The sequence below is a fragment of the Cydia fagiglandana genome, chromosome 9, assembly GCF_963556715.1.
Source record: "Cydia fagiglandana chromosome 9, ilCydFagi1.1, whole genome shotgun sequence".
Taxonomy (NCBI): Eukaryota; Metazoa; Arthropoda; class Insecta; order Lepidoptera; family Tortricidae; genus Cydia; species Cydia fagiglandana.
This window is the reverse complement of record NC_085940.1, coordinates 10,134,368-10,162,030: the sequence shown is the minus strand read 5'-3', so window position 1 is coordinate 10,162,030 and position 27,663 is coordinate 10,134,368. Positions and strand designations below refer to the sequence as shown.

At 39.6% G+C, this 27,663-nt stretch overlaps 3 protein-coding genes across 3 annotated transcripts in view; 1 reads left to right on the top strand and 2 right to left on the bottom strand.

Annotated features, from left to right (window-relative positions):
- Window positions 1–23,624, top strand: part of LOC134667758 (protein I'm not dead yet-like) — a 38,222-nt gene extending 14,598 nt beyond the window's left edge. The window contains exons 10-15 of the mRNA XM_063525175.1: window positions 7,810–7,925; window positions 9,322–9,413; window positions 18,462–18,554; window positions 19,953–20,152; window positions 20,754–20,891; window positions 23,487–23,624. Of these exons, the coding sequence (XP_063381245.1) occupies window positions 7,810–7,925; window positions 9,322–9,413; window positions 18,462–18,554; window positions 19,953–20,152; window positions 20,754–20,891; window positions 23,487–23,624 (777 nt within the window). The remainder of the gene's footprint in view (window positions 1–7,809; window positions 7,926–9,321; window positions 9,414–18,461; window positions 18,555–19,952; window positions 20,153–20,753; window positions 20,892–23,486) is intronic.
- LOC134667338 (lysophospholipid acyltransferase 7-like) overlaps window positions 1–27,663 on the bottom strand; it is a 470,374-nt gene that overhangs the window by 125,079 nt on the left and 317,632 nt on the right. The gene's annotated exons all lie outside the window — the stretch shown is intronic.
- LOC134667341 (voltage-dependent calcium channel gamma-3 subunit) overlaps window positions 26,202–27,663 on the bottom strand; it is a 65,529-nt gene continuing 64,067 nt past the window's right edge. Inside the window, exon 6 of the mRNA XM_063524699.1 lies at window positions 26,202–27,206. Coding sequence (XP_063380769.1) covers window positions 26,440–27,206 — 767 coding nt within the window. The 3' untranslated portion in view covers window positions 26,202–26,439. The remainder of the gene's footprint in view (window positions 27,207–27,663) is intronic.

Sequence of the window (27,663 nt, the reverse complement as noted above, 5' to 3'; positions counted from 1 at the left end):
CAGGCAACATCGATTAATAGAGTTAGACCAAGCTAAGCTGGCAGCAATCTACTTAATTTGACTATTAAAGTTTGTGTTGAATTTGGTGTTGGTTGAAGTTTTAAAATTAGAAAGAACTTCGCAGAAGTAAGCTTGTGGTTCCAAATCCGGCACTTTTAGCGGTAATAATTTGAAGTAAATTATATGTATTGACCATGGTACATTAGATAATTCAATAATTATTAACAATTAAAGAGCCTGATAAAAACTGCACGCTTGCTTCTGTGGAGTTCTTTCTAATGCTAAAAAAAACGAACTGGGTCATTCCACCGTTTCGGGTGTTACACTTGAACTCATAAAATAAGGTTTTAATCGATATTGTAACAGGAACTACGAGGTTATAACTATTGATTCATCTACTACTTTGATAATATTTTCTTTTCCTGTACACACATAATTAAAGTTGTTCAAAATACTATCTACATATATGTAACTTGTACAAGTATCTATGCAGATTTGTCCCCCCTCCCCTCACCCCGCCCGCGCGGCCCTCTAATTAGTTGACACCTATGACAGACGAAATAAGACATGCACCTAGACGCCTGTGTGTTGTGTACCGCGAACCTGGTGAATTTTGCATTCCTGGAAGATTTGTGTGTCCTGGCACTCCTGGCCAGGTCCTCTGTACGGATCCCAACTCCCGGAGAAAGGTTAGTGCTGTCTTGACAAACTGACAAATGTTTATTCCAAAATTGTGTACCTACTTGTCCCGTTCTCAAACAATTTTGGTAGCAGAGCGTGGTTAGATCCCCTCTTTAAGTATTTTTTAAGCCTCTTGCTATAAAACCTACAATTCCCCCTTTTCTTAACTTTATTCCCCTGTTCAGTGAATTATCTATAGTTTTAAATCCTAAAATTGCATTCTGGAATTGGTTACATAACTTTATAACGGTATCCTGCAATCGACTCGCCTTTAGATTAACCCGATCGCCGTATGGTAATTAGTACCTTATTTCAAGGGCCGACGGCTCAATATCGCTTGCAAGTTGTAATAACTACCACGTGGATTTAAAATTTACATTCAATTAAATCAATGCTATATAATCGTTCCCCTTAAAAGAAATTCGTTTAACTAGTATTCTTTAAACCCCCCCTTTAGTGTTTTGACTATAAAATAGAATTGTTAATTTTTACGTACTTAAGTATAAATTGTTGTTGTTAGGCAAACCACCGCGCTTCCCAATTAGATCCTTATCTGCAAGTAAATAAGTTTCAATTTAAAGTGTCTTACGATTCATATTTAATTTTCCTGTTACTAAGTGCTGTTTATCGTTTGAGTTAAAAATGACTGACGAAGGAAATAATGATACAATTAGATCGACATTATTCACGGAAACTCCTGATTATAGAAAATCAATCGGGACTTTAAGACTAACCAGTGAGTGGATTTCGAATGCGCACTCACAACTTAATACCACGGACCGTGCTCGACTTATGGTTTATGTAAATGACCTTGAAGAACAATACAAGGAGTTTCGGGAGGCTAGTGCCCAGCTCCTCGGCGGTTTAGACCAGGCGATAGATGTGGAGGAATATACCTATGTTCAAGGCCTCGTTCGGACAGTCCGCGACCAAGTTGTCGATATTAAAGTTAAACGTAACGAGATAGTCGCCCCTATCTCCGCGAGTACTCCGATGCGTTCGGTGCCCGACCGGGCTACTATTGTTGCCGCTGACCTGGACCTCCCGCGTCGCCAAAAATTACCTGATCTCCCAATCCCAAGGTTTAATGGGCGCTCGGACGCCTGGATTAGTTTTATTGATCAATTTGACAGCGTCGTTGACACTCGAAGTGATTTATTACCCACCCATAAAATGCATTATTTAATGAGTGCCTTATCTGACGAACCAAAACGTTTGGTACAACATTTGAAAGTCGAAGCTGGTAACTATTGTGTAGCCCGTGACCTTCTTAAAAGAAGGTATCATAATACACGCGTCCTTGCCGATACCTACATTGCCCAAATAATATCCCTGCCGGATATTAGTCCTCGGTTGACTGGACTACGCGCCAGTTTCCTCAATCCTTTGCTTACTGCCTATCGTTGTTTAGAACGACTCGAGTTACCAGTGAAACACTGGTCATATATACTTGTTCATATTTGTTTTGGAAAACTTCCCGCGGACTTGAGGTCACGTTTTGAACGCCGCCACGGGGACGGCCAAAGGGATCTGCCTACCTTTGATAAACTTATAGATTTCCTAGAAGAAGAATGCCGGCACCACGATAACGTTGGAAATACCTCTCTGGTGGATGCCGCGCCTTCCTACTCCAAAACCGGTACGGTACCGAGGGCCCCACGTGACCCACGTCATGCGTTGGTTGTCGAATCCAACGGCCGTACATCGAAGTGTCCTATGTGTTCGAGTCAAACTCATTACTTACGTGAGTGCCGAGATTTTTTGGATATGAGTCCCCGCGACCGCTCGAATTTCGTAAAATCAAATGGTCTGTGTTATAGATGTTTAGATAAACATTCAATCGCATCGTGTACGCGCGATTATCGTTGCAGTACTTGCCGCCGCCCTACCCATCACACGCTTCTGTGTTTTAATGACCCGCGAAACCCGGTATACCCCCGTGGAAACCCGCAGACTCGATCGGTTGCCTTTCGTTGCTCTCCTGAACCAAACAGACCTAGCTCCCCCCACCCTCGCACGGGCGGGGGTGCTCGCTATTACGTCATGAACCGCTCTTCACCCCGTCCTACTTCACCGACTTCACCCCGTGCATCCCCCCCTCCATCTCCTTCTAGAACCTGGCGCCGCTCTCCGAACCACTCCCCTACACGGTACTCTTCCCCACCCCTTCGTCGTGATGTGCGTTCCCCTACCCCTACCACTAGTAGAGATAGGCGTGCAGCGTCTCCACGCCATTCTCGGCCTGAAACTTATAAGGGCTCTCACCGCGAGAGTCCACAATAGCTAGACTGCCCCCCTCCCCCGCTCCCTTCTCGTGCTTCAATAATTATAAACCCAGATCTGGTCGTACTCGCTACTGCTATTATTCATATGAAAACGTCTAACGGATATTACGTTGAAGCACGGGCCCTGATTGATAATGGTGCTCAAGGTTGTATGATTACTTGCAATTTAGCGGTAACCCGGCTCAATGTGCACTTAATCCCTCCCCCCTCGTCTCCAATGGTACTTTATGGCATTGGAAATATTCCCGCCTTGTCAATACGCGATTGTATCCCTGTCACGTTCAAGCCTGTTCACTCTTCGTCACCAGTTACTACGGTTACCTCAACTATGGTCGTAGATACCATTGCCGGCATCCACCCGGATGTGGAACTGCCCCTATCGGTCCGATCGGCAACACGATCACTGCACCTCGCCGATCCTTTATTTTATAAACCCGGCCAAATAGATGTTTTACTAGGAGCCGATGTCTTTGGATCTTTTTTAGAACCCGACGTAATTCAAATACAACCCTGCGGTCTAACGGCTATATCAACTAACTTTGGCTACATCCTATCTGGGCCAGTCACGAATCTCCCTAGTTCAAGGCCCCCTATGACAGCCCTTTCTTTAACTCAAGTCGTTGAGCGATTCTGGAAAATAGAGGAATCCCCTGAGCCACCTCAACCCAACCCTTTAGATATTGAATGTGAGACATTTTTCAAGACCACTACTACTAGAAACTCTGATGGTACCTTCGTGACAAGATTACCCCTCCTAAGTGATCGTCCCTCCCTAGGTGAGACCCGCAGTATAGCTGAAAAAAGATTCCTTAATTTAGAAAAGCGATTACAAATGAACCCCGATTAAAATCAAAATATATTGAATTTATGCGCGAGTATCAGAGGTTAAATCACATGTCAGTATCCTCCGTAGATTTGCGTTCAGTAGAGCATTATTTTGTGCCCCACCACGGAGTATTTAAAGCTTCTGACAATGAAAAGCTCCGCGTAGTTTTTGACGGCAGCAGTAAAAGCTCTAACGGAATATCACTTAATGAGTGTTTACACACAGGCCCCAAGTTACAGCGGGATATTACCCACATACTTCTCAATTTTCGTAGGCACACAATTGTATTTGTAACTGATATCCGTATGATGTTTCGAATGTCGTGGATACATCCCGAGGATAGGCGGTTTCAGTTAATTTTATGGCGCGAGTCCCCTTTGGAACCTCTTCTTACCTATGAACTTAATACCAATACCTATGGCTTGCGATCAAGTCCCTATATTGCAATTCGCGTACTTCTTGAACTGGCGGAACAAGAACGCTCCAAGTACCCTCGCGCTGCGGCGGTAATTGAGTCCGACGTATATGTTGATGATTGCCTGACAGGAGCCTCAACCCTGGAAGAAGCTCGTAACTTAAAAGGTGAATTGGAATCTTTAATGCGTGCCGGCGGATATGAATTGCGGAAATGGCTTTCAAACAAGCCAGAACTATTAAATGACCTCCCCCCTGATTACCTCCAACCCCTTCATACAATCCGAGATGTTGAAAACTCCCAAATAGTAGCGGTCCTTGGAGTCCAGTTTAACCCCGTAACTGACGCGTTCACATATACAACACGTGTAGACTGTGATAAATGCCCCACTAAACGGAAGGTGCTATCTCTGATAGCTCGCACCTTCGACCCCAGCGGTTGGATTTCACCCGTCGTTTTTAAGGCCAAGGTTTTTATCCAGCGGCTATGGTTCTCGGGCCTTGATTGGGATGCCCCACTAACCCCAGAACTAACGGCTGAGTGGTTAACATTTACTGAGGAACTAAATACCATACAATTGATTTCCATACCGAGATGTATTTTCCCCCCGAAACCTAAGACTTATACTCTACATGGGTTCAGTGACGCCTCAGAGGCCGGTTTCGCTGCCGTAATCTATCTTCGCGCTGTAGATCAGCAGAATAATTGCTCCGTTCATTTGTTAATGTCAAAAACAAAGGTTTCCCCAGTTCGGACCCGTCTCACAATTCCAAAATTGGAATTGCAGGGAGCTGCGCTCCTTTCGAAATTAGTCCAACACGTTGCCTCCTGTCTGCAGAAGTCAATAGTGTTGGACGCCATCTATACTTGGACGGATAGTCAAATTACTCTTGCCTGGCTTAATACTCCACCACATGAACTTCAAACTTTCGAAGCTAATCGTGTATCTCACATTAAAAATGCTGAAATTCCATCTATATGGAGACATGTTCCCGGCAGTCTCAACCCTGCTGACTGTGCCTCCCGGGGCTTATCCCCTCGTGCGCTCCTAAATCACCCCCTCTGGTGGTGTCCGAAGTGGTTACTAGAGGCACCATCTAGTTGGCCATCTGACAAATTGTGTCCGATCGCACAACTTCCTGGACTACGTTGTCTCTTAGTCACCAGTGCAAGTTGCATTCCAAGTCCTGACTTTCTCCTAGAACGCTTCAGTTCCTTTCAAAAACTAATTGGCGTAACCGGTTTTATTCTAAGATTTAGTAAAAATTCTCGCTCACTTAATCATCGTGAAACTTCCCCTTTCCTGACTGTAACGGAAAGAAAAAATGCTCTTGTCTTCCTCATTAGGCGTGTACAAATTACCTCCTTCCCCACAGAAATTGATCTCCTCAAACGTGGATTAACAGTTCGTTCCCCTAATATTCAAAAATTAAGCCCATTTCTTGACACAACCGGTTTAATCAGAGTAGGTGGCCGCATAAGGCACTCTGATTTACCATTCGATGCGCGTCATCCTTTACTTCTACCAAAAACTGGTAATTTCGTGAAAATTCTTATCTTGCACTACCATAAAGAGAACTCGCATGCCCCACCTGGTGCGTTACATAGTATACTAGCCCGTGAATTTTGGATCCTGTCAGTTCGACGACTAATAAATAATATAGTGTTTAAATGTCTGCCTTGTTATCGTTTAAATGCAATCGCGAAACAACCTTTCATGGGTGACCTCCCAAAAGACCGTGTAACAGCCGCACGTGCATTTAAAGGAGTTGGTACAGATTTTGCTGGCCCGTTTTATACGAAAGTACAAGCGGTGCGTAACAGGAAACTCGTAAAAACCTATTTGTGTATCTTCGTGTGCCTCTCGACTAAGGCGGTCCACCTCGAGGTAGTCTCGGACCTAACTACAGAAGCCTTTCTCGCAGCACTTACACGTTTTGCCTCCCGACGCGGTTCACCCTCCCTTATACGATCAGACTGTGGACGAAACTATGTAGGCGCGGACAATCATCTTATTGAAGTTCATAATTTCCTAAACCTTAATAAATATACAATAGGCTCAGAGATGGCAAAACGAAATATTACCTGGATTTTTGATCCCCCGACCACCCCGCACTGGGGCGGCCTATTTGAAGCCGCCGTAAAATCGGCAAAGGCCCATTTAAAACGAGTAGTCGGAGATACCCCCCTCACGTATGAAGAACTTACGACGGTTTTCACAAAAATTGAAGGGGCCCTTAACTCTCGGCCGCTATGCCCCCTATCGCCAGACCCTAACGATCTTCAGATTCTGACACCGGGACACCTTATTATTGGAGAACCCCTTACTGCCATTCCTGAATATCCGCTGCAGGATATAAAAACTAATAAACTCACCCGATTTCAGCTGGTGCAACAGATGTTTCAACATTTTTGGTCACGGTGGCAAACAGAATATCTATGTACCTTGCAGACAAGGCCTAAATGGGCATCCTATACAGACCCCCCCGCCGTTGGGGACTTAGTACTCCTCAGAGAAGAAAATGTTCCTCCGTTAGAATGGCGACGCGGTCGCATCATATCAATCCGTCCTGGGAAGGATGGCGTTGTGCGCGTTGTACAGGTCCGGACGGCTACCGGCGTTCTGACCAGACCCACCAATAGGATTATTCGTTTACCCGTTGACAAACCTGTCAATTAACCTATTCCATTCCAGAATGCAACAAATTACATAAGCAATATTTTTTCCTTTTCTCGTAAACATGGTGATGTTTAGGGCGGGGGTATGTTCAAAATACTATCTACATATATGTAACTTGTACAAGTATCTATGCAGATTTGTCCCCCCTCCCCTCACCCCGCCCGCGCGGCCCTCTAATTAGTTGACACCTATGACAGACGAAATAAGACATGCACCTAGACGCCTGTGTGTTGTGTACCGCGAACCTGGTGAATTTTGCATTCCTGGAAGATTTGTGTGTCCTGGCACTCCTGGCCAGGTCCTCTGTACGGATCCCAACTCCCGGAGAAAGGTTAGTGCTGTCTTGACAAACTGACAAATGTTTATTCCAAAATTGTGTACCTACTTGTCCCGTTCTCAAACAAAAGTATAAGACCAATAACGAGAGAATCACTAAAAAGTAGCTGTTTCGGGCGTTACGCGAATTGGCCTCTATAGTTGTAGCACGGGAATATACAAGCAGCTGGGTAGTTTTACGGTACCTACCTATCTACTCGTATAGGTAGTTCAATAATTTTTGTTCAAAAGTCGAACGACCTAATCTGCCCTCCTAAGCTAAAAAGCGGTATTTGCATAAAATTTTCATTGAAAATACGTCCTTCCCTCCTACGCTAAAAGGACGTATTTTCAATTAAATTTTTATGCAAATACCGCTTTTTAGCTTAGGAGGGCACACCTGACATTGAATCAAATATGGGGCATTATCTATGAAAAGGGACCTTATTGTCGATGGAGCTTACGCCGCACAGAGTCGCGTGGCATTGTATTTATATCGGAGCATCGTTAATAATGGCGTAAGCGCCATCGACAATAAGGTCCTTTTTCATAGATTACGTCACATATGCCATTATTAGTGAACGTTAATGTGTAAGGTCTTTTTCAGATGGTACTATGTCTATTCAGCTTAGGGATATTGCTATTTTTTTCACGAGCACCTCAAGTTTTTCCTGGATGGGCCGATAGAATAAGAGATGCTTTTGGGATTGAAAGTAAAAAATTGTATGTTGGTTTACTTATTATGTAGAAATCCATCAAAAGGATAGGTTTATGTGCGCAGTTTAATGTGGATATAAAGCCGTTTTAAATGGCAAGCGACGAGCATTAGCTGCTACGGTATTTATATTTATTAACGTTTTCGTCACCTGAAATACCTGAAACCCGGGCTCCTATCACCTCCGCTAACATCTAAATAGGGATTCACAATGAAATTGTCGCAATCGCAACCTGTACCACGCGACCAAAACGTCGTAAGTGCCGCAATGTTCATGGCGCGTACGCGTTTAGGGCGCGAGATTCACGCTCCGCTTCTATGGCTTGATACCAAAACGGCAGCAACTCATTGCGCAAAATACTGGTTCTCAGTGCCGGTTCTATACGTTAGTAATAATAGTTCAATGAGGGATTCTAAGACAACTGAACAGTGGATGCTTCCTCAACGAACGCGGTAAGACGCTAAAAACACCAACTATTATGTAGTTAAATACTTAGATTTATAAAAACATTATTAGGGTCCCACTAACGGTATCCGATTTTAAAAATTAAAAAGGTGAGAAAAAGTGTCGTGAGAATTGCTTTAGAGGAGGTTACCGAAGGCGATTTAGTCCAGCATTGGACTGTTAACACTAAAATCAAAATTCGAGAATTGCAGAGATACTCAATTTCTGAGGCTTGTGCTAAGGAATCGCGTCTCAATCAAATTTTGTAGCTTTAGACTATTAATTATTGTTTTAAGCCAAATTTCACACAATACAAATAATTATGACTCACTTTGTGAGGGTGAGTCACCGTCTGCCGGAAATAAAATTGTATACCGTTTTACTTGGCAGGCGTCCGGTTTTTTATCCCATAGCTCAGTACTCACTATGTTTTCCTTCACCGATGTTTTCTTCTCAGTACTTATCCAGCCATCGCTTTCACCCAATAACCTAGTTCATTTTAGATCCCATCAACTCTCAATAATCCTTACACCCTGGCGGGTGCTACATCTGCGTGCGTCCCATGACACGGACAAGGGCAGCATCCGCTCAGTGTATTCCTAAAAAGTCATTAAAGTGTCAAAAGAGCCTACGTGTTGGCGTCGGCTCCGAGCATGGCTCCCAAAGGTCCGGAACACCATTGTTCCGTGATAGGAAAGATAATATATGACTCATCTTTATTATTAACTAATAGTATGAATAAAATCCAGTAGTTCATTATCATTAGGCTGCCTATCCAAGCCAAGCGGCGAGCGACGTAAAAATCTACCTATAGGTAACGCAAAGTGGAGCGGAGATTTTATGCAATTTTGTTGGTGGATTTTTCTCTCTCGCCGCGCCTCTCCGCTGCCTTGCAGTGGACACCTTATGGGGATATTTGACCACGTAAGGTATTAACGGCCTAAGTTTGTGTGTTTCAGTATCAGAGATTCAGCAGCGGCAACATTTGTTATATTTCTAATGCTGTACTTACCAGCTACCTCGACCATATTTAAGAACTGTAAAGCAAAATGTAACTATTGAATTATTTTATACTTTTACATTTATTTGATAATACGAGTGTACTTTCGCCATTAGATACGGTACCGGCCAAAAACTAGTCAGGCTGAAGGTGATATATATTTTGGCATGTACCGTTCCGATCAAGGTGCCCAAAAATATCTGAACTTTAATGTCTTGCATGATAATAGAAGCTTTGTACAAGATGTGTATTTGGGAACACGTTAGTCCTTCCGATACATTGATATGTAGGTACACCTCTTGTCGAAACCTAACCCTTAACCCTTTATAAGGCCCGTTGACAGGGACGTGCTATCGCAGAATTTGTTGCAGCTATCAGAAGCCTACATTTCAAAAATCTATTTTAAAAGCAAGTTGAATATTCAATTAATGCAAACGATTTTGAGCCCTATTATTAAAACAGTATGGTTGAATTTCTGATTGAGCGTATGTGGTCGATATATCGCCTCTGCCTTATAAAGGGTTAACAAGGATAACGCAAGCTATTCAAAATTAAAGTAAGGATGCTAAGCACTAAGAATATCGACATTACCTATGTCTACCGCACGTCAGTGTTGGGCGTAATTAATTACTCGTGTAATTTAATTACTAATTTAATTACATTTAATTACATGTAATTGGGTAGGTAAAGTTTTTTGAAGATAGGCAAATTATATTTTTTTCCGATAGTATTTATTATAGCGATTACGGAAATGCAGCTCTTTTATTTTTATTTCATTTTATTGATTAAATATAATTTTTTAAATGATCGATATGACGTTTGTGAGATGGAATGGCAGATCCGAGTAATTCCTTTGCACGTAGTAAATGGGACGGGATAGAAAAAAAAACGATGTCAACTGTCAGTGTCACTTAGCTCTCATTCCCGAAAAATAACGGACAAGCCTCATGTTACCTTGCGAATTGCTATTAATGTTATCATTGAGATTTTCGGCGACCTCAGCACGACCCACGGACTTCTGATTCCCCACGACATCTGCGCGTATTTGGACAAAGATTGAATTTACTTTCGATAACTTGGCACTGCATAAATTATTGGACAACGTTTTCTTCCCCACCCCTACACGACGGCCCCTACGCTGACCCTTGGACAGAGTTTTGCAAGAAAAATAAGCGAGTTCATACGAGATTGCGAGCAGATTCTACAAATTTGAAATTATTATCATAACAGTGATAAGCACAATGCCGTTGAATTAGAGGAGCAATGGCCGTACAGGAGTACGTATCCGTGAAATACATAGGTACATAAAACTTTCTTCACTTGTGTTTTGATTTTTATTATTAAATTGCCATGAGCTGTTAAGTTCGTAAACAAGAAATCGGTCTAATTTTTTCTAACAATTTCAACCATCTGTTAGTTTTGTGTGGTTATCCTCATTTTATGAATGTTGTTCTTATTTTCAGGTGGATGTAAACATTCATTGGCGGTATTATACTGATGGCTAATTAGAACCATTGAGCCATGACATACTTCCTTGCAGTGTTATTCGGCTAAGCCTCGAGCATCCTGTGAATCTGAAGGATATAATTATTTCCATAAAAAAGAGCAATCGAATTAGGACCAAGATATCCCGAGAATCTAAAGACATTTTATAAAAAATGCAATAAAATGAAAATGGGAGACTCTCTTATTTTAACAATGTTACAAGATCATGACAATGTTATGGTGTATACTTATTAAAATTTTAAAACCAACAAGTCTTTATCTTTGACTTGAAAATGTAGAAATGATTTGGGTTAAGTTTTATGAAATGCAACTTATGCTAAAAATCTATTATTATTATATGTCAAATTATCGTCAACTCGATGTTGCTTAAGGCGTATCCAGATTAGTCAATTTTTCGCCAATCTGATTAAATTGCCCGATCGAATCGGGACGTACGGACGCAAACGCCAATTTGGCTCGCCGAATTCAACCGCCGATAATGACCAATAAAATGAGGTGCGGACACAAGAACACCAATTTGTGAGGCTAGTATTTTCGTTATGGGGCATTTTTTCAATTTAAATAGGTCTAATATCACCATAAATCTAAAATTGGAGATTGACGCCAATTTCATTTCTGATCAAATCGACCGATTTGATCAGGCCCGTCTGGATACCGCTTTAGCACCGCGAAAGGGCGCTGCGCGGTGCGCGCGGATTGACGCATGCGCGTACCGTATGCTTTGTATCTATGGTAATATAATTTAAAAAAATATGCAAATAAAAGGCGGCAAAGTTTATTCGTTGTGCAATACTCAATAAGTTACCGCTTGTTATTTTAATACTCGTAATAAACAAAATGAGTTCAAGTGACGAAAACGACCTGGAATAGACGGCATGCACCGCCTCATTTGAAAGCAGAAGCAAACTTAATAATGAATAACTAGCTTCCTGCTAAGTCCTGGGACAAATACAACAGGACTTACGACATGCTCATGCTGTGGAAGGACACAAGAAGGACAGCCAAAACGCAAGAAACACCTACTCTGAAAGTGGTTTTTAGCGTATTTCTGTGACCAAGTGAAAACTAAAAAGCCATCTACATTTAATATAAACTAAGAATATGCGTTGTTTTTTTAATTGTATTCGCGTCACTTTACCCCTATTAAATACGCTTTACTAAATTGAATTTGTTTTATTTCCTCACATAATTTGAGAATAGTGCTTATAGATCAGGATCTCTAGAAGAGTGTCGTATGCATAATTGTTAGACCGCAGTTTGAGTTCTGATCCTTGTAGTAGGGCTCCTAGGCTACAAGAAACCTGATGTTGCCGGGCTGAAAAGTGGTGCCGTTCCCCCCACCACCCCCTTGAAAATCCCCTATAAAATGTTCATATAGTCTTGAGCGATTCTAATGGTTTTATTTTATTTTTAATAACTTATTTGTGTTAAAATAAGCTGCTAATATACCGTGATATATAGAATAGTTTGACGGAGCTGTTATTGACGGCCGAGGCTATGCGAGGTCGTCAAGTAATAAGTTTTAGTAGCAGTTCAACTATGGACTAGTAAAATAATTTTCACACTACAGGGAACATGCAGCCGCACTGAAAGAAAAATCATCACCAGGAATTAAAAAACAGTTCTGTACTGGGGGAAAAAATGAAGTTTGAGTAATAATTATGGACGTTTCACTATTTCTGTAAAGTTTATTTATTTATACAAACAGCTCAGTAATCCCAAATATAATTTCAACAAACAGATAATAGAAATTGCAAGAACTAATAGAAATTGCAAAAGTCAATTTGTTCCTATTAGTTAACTCTCCTTGTCCCCGGATTAAGTTTATTTTTGTTGTACTTTTCTCTCAGTGCGGTGTCTAGGGCTGCATATTTGCGCCACTTGAGATGCTCGGCCGCATCGGCAGCGGCGCCAGCCCTGAAAGAGGTCCCTTGAAGATGGGACGGCGCGAGCGTATCCACGCACGTGGCGTCCCAGACGAGGGGTCGACCCAGCTTCCAGGGAGCCTTTGTCATGCCATGGCCTCTTCCCATCGTAAATCTCTTGATTAAATACAAAAAAAAATTACATAATTACTTAGGTACTTAAAGTGAGTTTTAGCATCAACATTATCGTGACAATTGACAGTGGTAATAATATTAGTACCACTTCATAAGTAGTGAGATTTCTCTCATAAATTGTGTTTATAATATTATCAGTAAAAAAGGAGCGCTCCACCTATTTTAGATTTTTTTATTATATTACAATAACGTCCTATAAACAGTATTAGAACAGAAGAAATTATTTGAAAAACTTACAAAAAAGTTAATCTGTATGGTCCTTATCATAATTTTGTTACCTGTATATTCAATAAAAACTAATATAGATTTAACTTCCCTGTAGTGTGCAAATTATTTTACTAGTCCATCTTTAACTGAACTGCTCCTAAAACTTATTACTTGACGACCTCGGTAAGACTCGGCCGTCAAAAACAGCTCCGTCAAACTATTCTATATAACGGTATATGTTATAGCAGCTTATTTTAACACGAATAAGTTATTAAAAATAAATTAAAACCATTAGAATCTTTCAAGACTATGAACATTTTATAGGGGATTTTCAAGGGGGTGGTGGCGGGGAACGGCACCACTTTTCAGCCCGGCAACATCAGGTTTCTTGTAGCCTAGGAGCCCTACTACAAGGATCAGAAGTCAAATTGCGGTCTAATAATTATGCATACGACACTCTTCTAGAGATCCCGATCTATTACTATGTATACCTCAATGGAAGCAAAAATGTAGTATTTTTGCGAGTTGATACACTTGCTACTTGTGTATAGTGGCAAATGTATTAAACCCGCAATCAACACTAATCAATATGTAAACAGGCCCCAACGTGAAGCACATTTACCCTACAGACATACTTATCCATATTGACCATATTTGAACCTCTCAACTCTCTTCAAGGGCACGCCACACAGCGTGATTCTATATACTGTTGTAATGTTAATGCTTAAGGATAATAATTTGTGGATTTTAAAATAAAACGAAACGAAATTTACTGGATTTATATTATATTATTTTGGATTTATATTATAAGTTTTCTAAAGTACAGTCGCCATCAGATATATTGGTGCAGCTAGGGTGCTCATAAATATCTGAACACGCCTCTATTATCAGGGCGTGCGTGTTCAGATATTGTGAACACCTTGCCGAGCCCATATATAATAGCCAATAACGACCTAGTTATAAGACTATTACAATCTTAATCATTATGTATGTACACTCAGCGTCAAAAAAATCGCACATCTTAACTTTTTTCTTTCAAGCGGTTATAAACCTTATATTATATAAGGCAAGATAAGACTATGGGGCCTTATTTGAAAGGTTATGAAACCCTCTATTGGAAAATGTCGTAAAATGGACGATCTACCGCATACAAAAAGAAAATTTTCAGGAAAAACGAATCGACGTGTATTCAAGTAAAAATTGCAACGAATAAAATCACTACAAAATCAACAGATACAGAAAAAACAAACTTAAAACTAAACTTAAAACCTAGTGCTACCTCTTCTTGCCCTCCGAGTAGCTTCCATGTGATCAGTCATGACTGTCATGAGTGCCATGATGCGTTTTTGAGGAAAGTTGTTCCACTCCTCAATAATGGCGTTTTGAAGCCTGTCGAGAGTGGCAGGAGCAGGATCAGGCGACCGAACCCGTCGGTTTAGCTGATCCTAGTGATGTTCGATTGGGTTCAGGTCAGGGCTCCTTGCTGGCCACTCCATTACGATGATCCCAACCTTCCATAGTTAGTCTCACACAAACAACGCAGTGTGACCGCGGGCGTTGTCATGCTTAAACTGGAAGTTGGGTCCAACAAAACCATCATATGGGATCATATCCTCCTCCAAGAACACCGTTATGTAACGCCGAGCAGTCAGGGATCTCTGGCTGTGACCACCTTCAGTGCGGGAAATGCACAGGAGATCAGTTTACTCATCCATCGAAATGCCGCTCCAGAACATGCGAGATCCGTCCCCTTAGTGGACGATTTCTTCAGTGCAGGCTTGCGTAAATTGCTCTCCCTGCCTCATATACACCCCTTTGCACCTGTCGGTGGTGTAAAGGCACACCCTGGTCTCGTCGGAAAAGAGGACATTCCTCTATTGTTCAAACGTCCAATCTTCGTGCAGTCGGCAAAATTGCCTCCTGGCTATTCGATGCTATTGCTTTAATTGGGGGCCCGTAGAAGCTCTAAGGGGCAACATCCTCTTCTCTTCCGGCTTTCTTCCTATCGTAGAGATGCTTACTGCTGTTTTTGGAGCTGCTTGAAGCTGCTGCTGCAGCTCAACAGCCTCGGAGAAACGGTTCTGCAAAAAGTTCGATACAATGTACCGGTTGTTACTAGCGGAAGAGCAGTGTTGTCTTCCAGGTCTAGGCCTCCTGATGTAACTACCAGTCACCTGGAACCCCAGCAAGACTCGATGCACTCGGAAACCGCTTATGTTAAATCTTTCAGCAACTTCTTACTGCCATAGTCTTGTTTGCAGCAGTGCCACCCCTTGAGCTGCTCCTTCTGGCCTGGTATCCATGTCCAAGGGTTTTTTCTTGCTGTAACGGTTCATTAGTAACCTCAGTGACCTCTGGAGAGCGAATAAACCATAACTAACCTTTACCCTCCATTTTATACCCGTCCCGGATTGCACAACAACGGACCGATTAAAATTGGATCTCGGCCCTTTTTTAAACAAAACCCCTATGTTCGGCGATGGTTGTTTTTACGGATAATTACGATTTATCTTTTTAAAGTTCATTAATTGCGCTTTCAAATGATACCAATATTGACAGGGTACAATGCATTAGATAAGAGCTATATTTGCTTGAAACGAATTTTCGGCGAGGTGCGATTTTTTTGACGCCGAGTGTATAATACAACAATCACGTTTATATAGTCCTCACAAACGTATAAGTTACCATTTTGGCCAATATATCTTCAAAGCTTGGCACCGAATCGCTGTTAAAGACTTTGGTGTGCTCAAATACGCTGAATTTGGAAAGTAACGTCTGTACTTCCTACAAGACGGTACGACGCACTTTGAGTTCATCTCTGTAATATTCTATTTCCATTCGAACGTTTCCGGGATCGTCTCCATCTATTGTGTTGATACTGAGATCCAAAATGACTCGTGTCCAAGAGTCGTGGTGGAGGCGTTAATGAAAATGTTCTCCAAGAAGCAGTGCCAAGTACTCCAAGTAGTCGAAAGCAATCGTTATCATTATCAAAATATCCGTGTTGATCGTGCTAGGGACGTTAAAAATACTTATTCTAGAAATCACACCGACATCCAATTACAAGAAAACACAAATGTTTCGTCCGACCATTATTTTCCAATTATTTGCAAGTTATTTTCCAAGAATGACACTGACAGTTGACATCGATTTTTTTTCTATCTCGTCCCATTTACTACGCGCCAAGGAATTAATTACTCGAATCTGCCATTTCACCTCACAAACGTCATATCGATCATTTAAAAAATTATATTTAATCAATAAAATGATATAAAAATAAAAGAGCTGCATTTCCGTGATCGCTATAATGAATACTATCGGGAAAAAATATAATTTGCCTATCTTCAAAAAACTTTACCTACCCAATTGAATTTTCTGTGTAATTTGCAATTGTAATTACATTAATTAGTAATTGAATTACTCAATTACTTTTCATTTACCTTTTAAATAAAATGCAAATATGAACAAATTTACTTGGAGTAATTATAAAGAAAAACTTTTATGAATTCCATTATACGCTGGATAACGTTATAACATATTTTTTATCCCTGGAATCATACCTTTACAGGGTACTATGTGACAAACCACGTTGAATATGGCGGTCGGCGCTTACGTCGCGTAGCACCGCATTAGTACTGGGGCGCCGCTAATAATGACGTAAGCGCCGACCTAAGGTGCCTTTCGGGTTGGACTGTAGCAAAGGGGGGGCTGGGACTTAGAATTTTTTTTGACAAAGTGGTGTCATTATGGCACTATTTTTAAATGATTGTAATGTGTAGATCACGTCAAAATAAGCATCTTTTAGTGAAAAAACTTTTCTCTCAAATAAAAAATGGCTGAGTTAGACGCCTCCAAAGATTGATGTTTTTAAAGGGAGCTGGGACTTAGAAAATTTTCATCGCGAGTGGTGTCATTATGACATATATTTTAAATGATTGTAACGTATAGAACACGTCAAAATAAGCTACTTTTACTTGAAATTTTTTCTAAAACTTTATTAAGAACTGTTTTGAAACCCGTTTTTTTAATTTTCTCAAAAAAAATTCTAAGTCCCAGAAACAGCCCGCTTTGATACAGTCCGCTATTTTCAATTTTAGAAAAAAGTTTTTCAAGTAAAAGTAGCCTATTTTGACGTGTTCTATACGTTACAATCATTTAAAATATATGTCATAATGACACCACTCGCGATGAAATTTTTTTAAGTCCCAGCTCCCTTTAAAAACATCAATCTTTAGAGGCGTCTAACTCAGCCATTTTTTATTTTAGAGAAAAGTTTTTTCAGTAAAAGATGCTTATTTTGACGTGATTTACACATTACAATCATTTAAAAATTGTATCATAATGACACCACTTTATCAGAAAAAAAATTCTAAGTCCCAGCCCTCCCTTTGCTACAGTCCAACCAATTCAACCAAAGTTAACATTGACAATGTTGCTTAGTCAAATTGAAAACCATTCAAAATGTTCATCTGATTTTGGAAATAAAGATGATCAAAAACTTGCATTCTATAAAAGTAATTGTAATTCAAAAAAGTAATTAAATTAAAAAAATTAATTACAAAATGTAATTAATAATTTAATTACTAATTACATTTTGCAATTGTAATTAGTAATTAAAATTTTAATTACTTTCCACATGTAATGGAAATTATTTGTTGGAATTACAATTTGTAATTGCAATTGTTAATTAGTAATTCAATTACTTTTTGCCCAACACTGCCGCACGTGCATAATTATATGGCAATCCCGCTCGCACAGTGGCATTTATTGCTGGTATTATCGGTGGAATAGCAATATAATTAATTATGCGTGCGTGATAGACTGATAGAGATAGTAAACGGCGACGAGAGATCAATGTATGAAATTCTTCGTGCTTAGCGTCCTAACTGTAGTAAAAAACTGAGTAGAAATAACAAAGTTTTACATATAATTATAAAGTAGCGTAAAGTCAGGTAACTTTGGCCCACAACTTTATTTACAATTATGGTCCAAATTCAAGTTATAGCAAATTATGCATAAATATTTTTAAATTATAATAATTAATTATTTCCGTAATAAAATTTGATTTACAATGATATTGTGATTAAAGTGCATGCAATTTTATAAACAATATTTGTTAATAATAATAAAATCAAATTATAGTTTCAAAGTATAGATAGTACAGTATATGTTATACTATAAATCAAAAGGCTTGTTGATAATCAACGTTAAAAACTGAACCATATTATAGAACTATATACATAGTTACCTCATTTTATGGTAAGTATTTGTTGTAATGAGAAAGCTAGTCCTATCAGCCTTTTGATTTTGTTGATGTTTTTTACAGTTGTCGACGAACTTCCAAAGGGGCCAATTCCGTCTTGCCTCAACTGGGGTGTGATGAATGCTTCTTTGCCGTACAGTTTTTCATTTTTACTAGGTATACCTGGTGCCTGTCTATCATGTTTTTCTATCATTATACTTAACTAACCGTAATCAAAGGGTCTAGCAGGCTAAGCGAACAAGAAGTGCCCCCGACGACGGATTTGGTCATTCTTTCAGGTGGTGTACTGGCAGGTCCTAAGAACACTCTACGCTTAATATCAGTCCTCGGTCTTGTTTTGTTTTCGAGTTATTCAGGACAATGTAAAATAATCAGTGTATCATTGAAAGCGCTATATTTTGTAAACTGTTTAAGTTAGATTAACCACTTGAAAGAATGCCCCAATCGTCGTTGGAGGCACTTCTTGTTCACTTAGCCTGCTAGACCCTTTCATTGTGATTTTACATGTAAGATCATGGTGGCTAATTAAATCATAGCCAGGGACCATTCCGTCCGCAAGCGTATATTTCTTTGATTTTCAACCGTAGGAATAAAAACCATTTGCTTTTGATTGCTGAAACTAAAAGCAATCACTGCTTTGCACTGCTTTGTCGACGACTTTATCATTATCAATGATGTTCGTTGTTCGAGACAAACGCTAGTTGATGGAATAGTGCCTATGAGGGATTAGCCACAATGACCTTACGAGTATTTGGTATTACCTATTTAGGCCAGGCAACGAATGATCAAGGTTATAGAGAGAAATGATTGGAACACAATGTTTGACTTCGGAACTTTGTTTTGGACTAGTTACGAGGTGAATAGGTATATCAAAAGTCCCCGGCTATAGCTCTTGAGCCGGGGGAGGGGGGTTTGAAAGCCCCTTTTTCGGTTTTTTGATTATATCTCGGAAACTATGCGTCTTATCTACGTGGCCCCTCATACAAAATAAAAATTGATTAAATTTGTTACAAATGATATGTATCAATTTTTTCTAAATCTTGTATAGTTTTTGAGATATCCGCTCTTAAAAGTTTATTTAGGGCTCTCAATTTTATCTTGATGTCTAGATCAGTGAAGCCGCTAGGCCATGTTTGGTGTCGTTTTTGTGCAAATTGGGGTTGCTGAATTAATTTAATGATATCACATTGATGACCGGTCTGGCCTAGTGGGTTCGAATCCCAGTAAAGGCATTTATTTGTATGATCATACAGATATTTGTTCCCGAGTCATGGGTGTTTTCTATGTATTAAAGTATTTGTATATTATATATATCGTTGTCTGAGTACCCACAACACTAGCCTTCTTGATGAGCTTACTGTCTACCTTACCTGACTAACTTAGTCAATCTGTGTAAGAATGTCCTGTAATATTTATTTATATTTATTTACATTGACACCATTCCAGAGTAAAACACTATACCTTCTTGTTGCTTGGCCTAATATTTGCAGCAATAAAATAATGTAAGTACTGCATACTGCTTTCAATACAGCTGCCAAATTAATTTGCTTTCAGCTGGAGGTTTTGCCTTGTCCACTGCGGCAGGAGCGAAGTATTCCGATTTGAATGGAAAGATTGGAATTGTATTAGAGAAATTGCAGGGCCTACCCAACGGAGTTATTCTTTTGATAATTATCTTTTTTACAATCTTTCTTACTAATTTTGCCTCGAACGTAGCTGTTTGCAACGTGATTACGCCAATAGCAATGCAGCTGGTAAGACAGAAATTATACCTATAATATCAAACATTTCTTGTACCGTTGAATTTTTAGAGTTAGACCAAGATAACTGATTTTGACAACACAAACTGTGCAATGACATTTTTACATCATAATTTCATAGAAGTTTCACGTTTAAAATAATACTTGCACAGTCTGGGCTACCAAAATCGCTGCAAACTTATCTCGGTCTAACTCTAGGCACCTTTTGTATGTGGTTTGATTGGTATCGTCTTGTGCCGTCCCATTAGTTTTTCGTCAAGTTCTTAAATTAGTCCTATTCTGCTTTCGTCACGCATTCTACATTGAAAGCCACCGACGATTGTAACGAATAGGACTAATTTAAGAACTTGACGAAAAACGAATGGGACGACCCAAGACGATACCGTTTGATTGACTTTAATTTGATAAGTTAAAGTTAATAAACCCACGATTATTTATTAGAGTGGGGTACATATACCTACATAATAATAGGGGGTATAAAAGTGGTACAATCGTTTTATTTAAGCTGTTAGAAAATGTCAACATTAGGTACATTTTGATGCATAAGTTGATCCGCAATTTTTGATGCTAACTGTATCTACTTGTTATGTGGCAGGCTGAGAAAGTGAATGTGAACCCGCTGTGGTACAACATTGCGTCTGGGATCGCCGCCTCGTATTGCTTCATGATACCGGTGGGGACTCCAGGGAACCTCATTGTTCAGAGCGCCGCAAATATACCCACTTCTCATATGGTATGACGATTGATATAAATAAAATTAGTTGATTAGAAGCTAGAGCCCTTTGCAACCAAGAAATTGAAATTTGCTAATTTAATAATGAATTTTAGTAACATGTGTTAAATTTGACAACCTCACGATCGTATCAGGCTGCATGTAGAGGGCTAAACTGGAAATCGTAATACAAGACCGAAAAAACTAAGACAATGTTGTCACTGCAATAATTTGTTTGTATAATAATAGGAAATTACTTATTATAAATAAACACGCTAAGATAACTTATTTATTGGTAATTTTACTCCTAGGATTTAAAAAAGTACTTTTATTTACTTATGTTTACATACAGTGTGGAAAAGTATGTCGGGCCCTGGAAGGAAACTACCTTCAATCCTTAAGTTGGCTCATTTTACTTAAAGGAGACATTCCTTTATTTTTAAAAGTAAAATGAGCCAAATTAAGGATTTAAGGTAGTTTTCCTCCAGGGCCCGACTTATTTTTCCACCCTGTATATACAAGACGCGCTAGTAAAAAGTGGCAACATTGTCTAATTATTAGCACAGTAGGATATGTTTATGAATAATATCTAGCCTTATTTGAGACTAAATAGATTGATATCTAACGATAGCTGTCATTCGTGAGAATCGCGAGTTCATTTCGCTTAGACTATTCTAAACTAGGACACATTTACTTTTGAGAATTTCCGATATTAAGTACGGTACAGTTTCTCGGTATCGTCTTGGGTCGTCCCATTCGTTTTTCTTCAAGTTCTTAAATTAGTCCTATTCTGCTTTCGTCACTGATTCTACATTCGTCACAATCGTCGGTGGTTTTCAATGTAGAATGCGTGACGAAAGCGGAATAGGAGAAATTTAAGAACTTGACGAAAAACGAATGGGACGACCCAAGACGATACCAGTTTCTCATGCGATCTTATCAAAGTAACTTACATATTACTATTTGTTTAAATTGTGGAACAACCACACACCGTTGCGATCCATTCTCTTCCAAATTTGCTTGTTTTGAACGTTAGGTACCATAATTATATAATAATATATAATGATGGTACCTAATAATATCTTGTAGGTGTTATCTTGGAATTCTGACCATGTCAGCTTAAAATTAAAAACCGGGCAAGTGCGAGTCGGACTCGCGCACGAAGGGTTCCGTACCATAATGCAAAAAAAAAACAAAAAAAAGCAAAAAGAAAACGGTCACCCATCCAAGTACTGACCCCTCCCGACGTTGCTTAACTTTGGTCAAAAATCACGTTTGTTGTATGGGAGCCCCATTTAAATCTTTATTTTATTCTGTTTTTAGTATTTGTTGTTATAGCGGCAACAGAAATACATCATCTGTGAAAATTTCAACTGTCTAGCTATCACGGTTCGTGAGATACAGCCTGGTGACAGACGGACGGACGGACGGACGGACGGACGGACGGACGGACGGACAGCGAAGTATTAGTAATAGGGTCCCGTTTTACCCTTTGGGTACGGAACCCTAAAAACTGGAATAGTTTCCGTTAAAATAAAAAGTTTTATCTACACACATATCATAAACCCTCTACAATGATGCCTTCAAAATCCGTAAATAATGGCCCACATTACGATAAACTGTTTTGTTACCTACAGCAAATTTTTTATCTGGAAAATGTTGTAATAGCGATAGCGTCATGAGCGCAGCGATTTTGATAGCCCACGCAGTGCAAGTGTCATTTTAAACGTCAAACTTCTATGAAATTATGACGTATACATAACACTTACACTGCGTGGGCTATCAAATCCGCTGCAGACTTTGTTTGGTGCGACTATATGAGTCGCTTAACTTCAAACTCGGGTAAATCCATAGTCTGTCAGATTATGCGATACCTATTGGCATTAAGAAAAGGTAATAGGGTAGATAAGTATTTGCTGATAGGGTCGAATGGATTTACCCGAGTTTGAAGTTAAGCGATACATATATCAAAATCGATTTGGTAATGCATTCAAATTTCGAACATCTTTGAAAAAAAAAAGCAATTCGATTTGACCCCTATTCTAATATCAGTCGAGATGACGTTATATTCGAAATCAAATGACAATTGCATACAATATTGACACATCTCGTATGAAAGTTGGTATCGGACGATATGGCAACCGACCCCGACTCCAGTTTGTCTATAAACAAAACTACGGATGCGGGACGTGCGTGATAAAAGTTTTCATTTGCCGCCATTTGACGTACAGTTTATCTTTTAATTATTTTGTAAGTAAATTATAATTTGTTTTGTTGTTTTTAAAGTAACTATAACAAAAGTGTCGTGTAAAATGTGCGATAAAGATATTTCGGAGACGCCATGTCATATCCGCAAGTTCCGCCAGAGAGCAAAGTGCCCCAATGTCGGCTGTAATACTATTATACGACGTTAATGAATATATCATAGAAAGTTTATAATTATGTGTGTAGATAAAGCAGTGTATGTAACTGTAGATAATTAGGCATTAAAACACTCGTATGATATTATTAAACTATTATGAAACGAACGCAGGTGAGTTTCATGAACCGACACTCTAGTTTTAATGCCTTTCATTATGATTTATGTAGCAGTCGCATAAACTACTATTGTTTCAGATCGTAGCAGGCGCCGGTCCCACTCTCACTACACTGCTATTCACTTGGTCCTTCATGTATTTATACGCCCCGGTTATTTGGCCGATTCTGAAAACTAACAAACCGGATTGGGTGGGAGAGGCGGCGGCAGCTCCATGATGTTATTATTTAAAACATAGATTTTCAACTAGAAATAATATTTTGGTTTTGTGAGTCTGCGTTTATTTCAAAAATAAGATTATTAATGTTGTCTTGTTTGTCAATTGAAAAAAGTTTAATGTATGGTACTTGTTTGTTTGTATTACAACAATAATTAAAACTGTAGTTAGCATTTTATGTAAAATGACGATGTCTAGTATACTTATGTGACGTCTAATGAATAAAACTTATGAAAACTAAATGTTGTTTTGTTAACCCTTATCTTGGCATTGTAACACCTGTGATACATGGAACTTAAAAAATCTAGCTGGTTCACTTTATTACCTAACAAAATAATTCTGCTATTAATATGTCGAGATACCATCCTTTCTTATAGAAAAAAATAAAGTACACAAGTTTCATTGTAAATTAATTAGTAATAATCAACATGGCGCCACGGAAACAACAGATTTCGGTTCGCACTGGAAGTTTTGCATTTATTTCTTAGATTAGTATATATTTTTCCATATTCTACATTTTGATGCATTACTATCTGTTAGTGCATAAATATTTACAATGCGTTCGAATTTAAAAACATTTAATACACAGAACCTTACATAAAACTGTTATGTATTATATTTGATACATTGCCAAGAACTCAGAAATGTACATATCGAAAGGATTGTATTACATTTAATACATTGCCAAGTTTTTTTTTATTTCTTATATATTTGTGGGGTTACAAAACATGTTTCAAGTATTTAATATTAGTTGTCGTATTATTTAGTTATTGAACTTTGATTTTTATTAAGTACTAGATGTTACATAACTGTATATTCGTACGTTGTAGGATTATTGCTACGCCGTAGCCCGTAGCACGGAAAAATATGTATGGCATAAAATGCCCCCAAAGTAAAAAATATGTATTTTCTTTTACTTTTAATTACTTGTTTACTTTTCATATTTTACTCAACTTTTTGCTGACGACTTTTTGAAACTTTACGGGATCTAATTTTCTGCCCATGATCCATCATCAGGGATTCTTATAATTTATTTTTACAGGTGTAATAGTCATCTGATGCTTTAGATTGCGTTAATTTAGCAATAAATGATCATTTCTGTTGCATTACATGTTTCATTATTATTAAAATCCACATTTTTCTTCTAAAATGTAGGTAACTATTTTGTCGAGGGATTGACATTGTATCAAATATGATACATATGATTTTCCGAAACTGGAAAATCCTGGATTTTTTCCCTTATTTTCCTATAGTCTAGTATGCTCATTTGGTGACAAAAATAAAAAAAAATTGGTATTTAAGATATATTTTGAGCCTTGCCAAGATAAGGGTTAAGATCCTAGTCATTCACAACTCATGTCGATTTAAAACACTCCTTTGTATCGTAATGTAAAGTACCTTTAGTGCTCCCACCGCACCGCACTAAGAAACAGAATATTCGTACATACTCATCACATCACACAGCCTTTATACCTATACCCACCGGAATGCAAATCCAGGACCTCCAACTTTGTAGATAGGTCATTTGATATCTTATATTATGCACTCGTAGGTTTTCGTATATGAGGGAAGTTATTTTAAACGCGAAAGCTACGTGATATTATGATTGGTCTGAAAGTACTAAGTTCTTAAGTAGTTCTCATTCGCATTTGGTCTACTGTTCCGATTCGCCAGCATTCCTATATCGTCACTTTCTTATCTCGCCCGCTTTCTTACGTGGGCCACTGTAGTAACTTGGTTATATTCCTAATTAGAGTACAGTGCCGATTCGTCAACACTCCTAATTCGTCCATAGTGCTTACTCGTCAACATTCCTATTTAGACCACAGTGCCAACTCGTCAACTACATAGCAGCCCTAATAGTACATCATCATTATCATCAAAGTTATCTTTATGGTTAAGGACAAGTGTGACAACAGCAAATACTAATTGTAACTGCCGCATACTAGCTGGAAAATAGCACTTAAGAAGATATGAAGTGCACGAGTTGGCACTTTGGTCGAAATAGGAACGTAGACAAAAATGGTATATTGACGATATCAGATATTGGACGAGTTGGCACTATGGTCAAAATAGGAATTTAGACAAAATGGGGTATTGACGATATCAGAAAGTAGGCAAGTTAGGAAGGTGACGATTTAGGAATTGTAGGCTGACGACATGGCACTGTGGACGATTTATGGAGATGACGAAATGAAACTGAGGCCGAAGCGGTCCTGAGCCATATTAAATAACTTCAACGTATTAATAGAAAGGATGAGCATGAGCATCGATTAGGGATGAGAGAGTAAAAAAACTAAGTATACTTCATTTGTTTTCGTAATCAATTTTATAGAGTTAGACCAAGAAGAGTCAGCAACGATTTTAATAGCACACCCAGTGCAAGTGTTATTTATACGTCATAATTTCAAAGAAGTATGACGTTTAAAATAACATTTATCTAGGTCTAACTCTATCAATTTGTTAGTTCAAACGGGACTCGTTCGTTAAAAGAGACTTCCTTATGTGCCTGTTACACGAATGCCACAAATTTCACGAGTGCGTAACCGGGATGGAGATATTCTAAAAATATTCAAAGTACACAATTGGCAGTGTTTATTTCAGGAAATGTAACAATTAAAAATTAACTAATAACATACTGCTAGTTCACGTACGCTCATAAATTCGAAAATCACCTCTCTTAAATACTATCTCGCGCCGAACACGCGCGACATACACCGATCGAACGGTACGCGAAACGTCACTTATCACTCGAAGATATGCTTGGAGGTGGGGCTTAGGCACGAGGTGCGCAGACGGACGGGCTCGGGCGGGCATCAGACGGGCGTGGTGCGGCGGTAGGCGTCGGTGCCCACGCCGCGGTCGTGCCGGCCCGGCTCCTCCCTGCCGCCCGCGCCGAACGTCACCAGCTCCTCCTCGCGCGACGGCGGCGGCTCCACGGCCGACGTATCCAGGAAGCGCCCGCTCGCCACCGACGCCTGCGACTGGAATATCGAGGCGCTCCGCAGCCCGCTCAGCGTGTTCGCGCTCTGCGGCACCTCTTTGAACTCCTCGAAGTAGTTGTCGCAGGCCGTCGGCCGCGGCGCCGCCGGGAACCCGTACAGGGTCGAGGTGGACAGGTCTTTCAGCGACGCCGAGCTTAAATTTATTCTTCTATTCTTATGTATGGAGCAGTGCGGAATGTCGTCGCCGTCGAAGACGAAGCGGCGTCGCTCGCGCGGCGTGGCGGCCGATGACCCGCTCGGCGGGTACGTGTCCCGTTTCATCATACGTCTCTCTAGTAGTGTGGAGTCGCGCTCCCTGAAATCTGAGAACGCGTACTCGCGATCCCACGCCCTGCCGTCCGCTTTAGCTTTTTCCGTGAGCTCCGTGATCCAGTCTTTTTGGTACCATTGCAGGAACAGGAATATGGCCGAGGTGCCGGCCAGCTCCACGGCTATGAAGCCGCTGATGTACAGCCCGAACGAGTAGCCGTAGCTGTAGGACATCCGCGGCGTCGCGAACACCGTGTAGTACAACTTGTGGTTCACTTGGGACTTGAACACCGATATATACATCACTATTCCGGTGAGCATTATCAGTCCTGGAAATGAAAGAAAAAACAATTATAATAAACCATATTTTTTTAATTAAAATTTTAGTTGACCAATTTTCCAGGGCCTTGATGAATAATTAGGTAGCTTATTGTTGATACAATGATTGACACACTTGAGCCTTAAGGCAGCTAAGCTAATGGGTGTACTGTTAATTGCATCGGAAAAACGATTATGAAAAATACTACTAGGTAGGTACTAATTAAATAATCACATAAATCTATTTTTTATTTAATGCATGACAATTGAAAACGCTATTCGACTAATTAAATATGACTAGCTATTAAGTATCTATGTCGTGTTTTCTCTGTAGATGCTATGCATTATTATAATTATAGCTTTTTACACAAACGTTTGCAACTTGCATGGAAACGTTGCAATATAACGTGGTGTGTCGAATGAATTTAATGAGACACACCATAAAAGCTTTAGACGCTAAAGGTATAT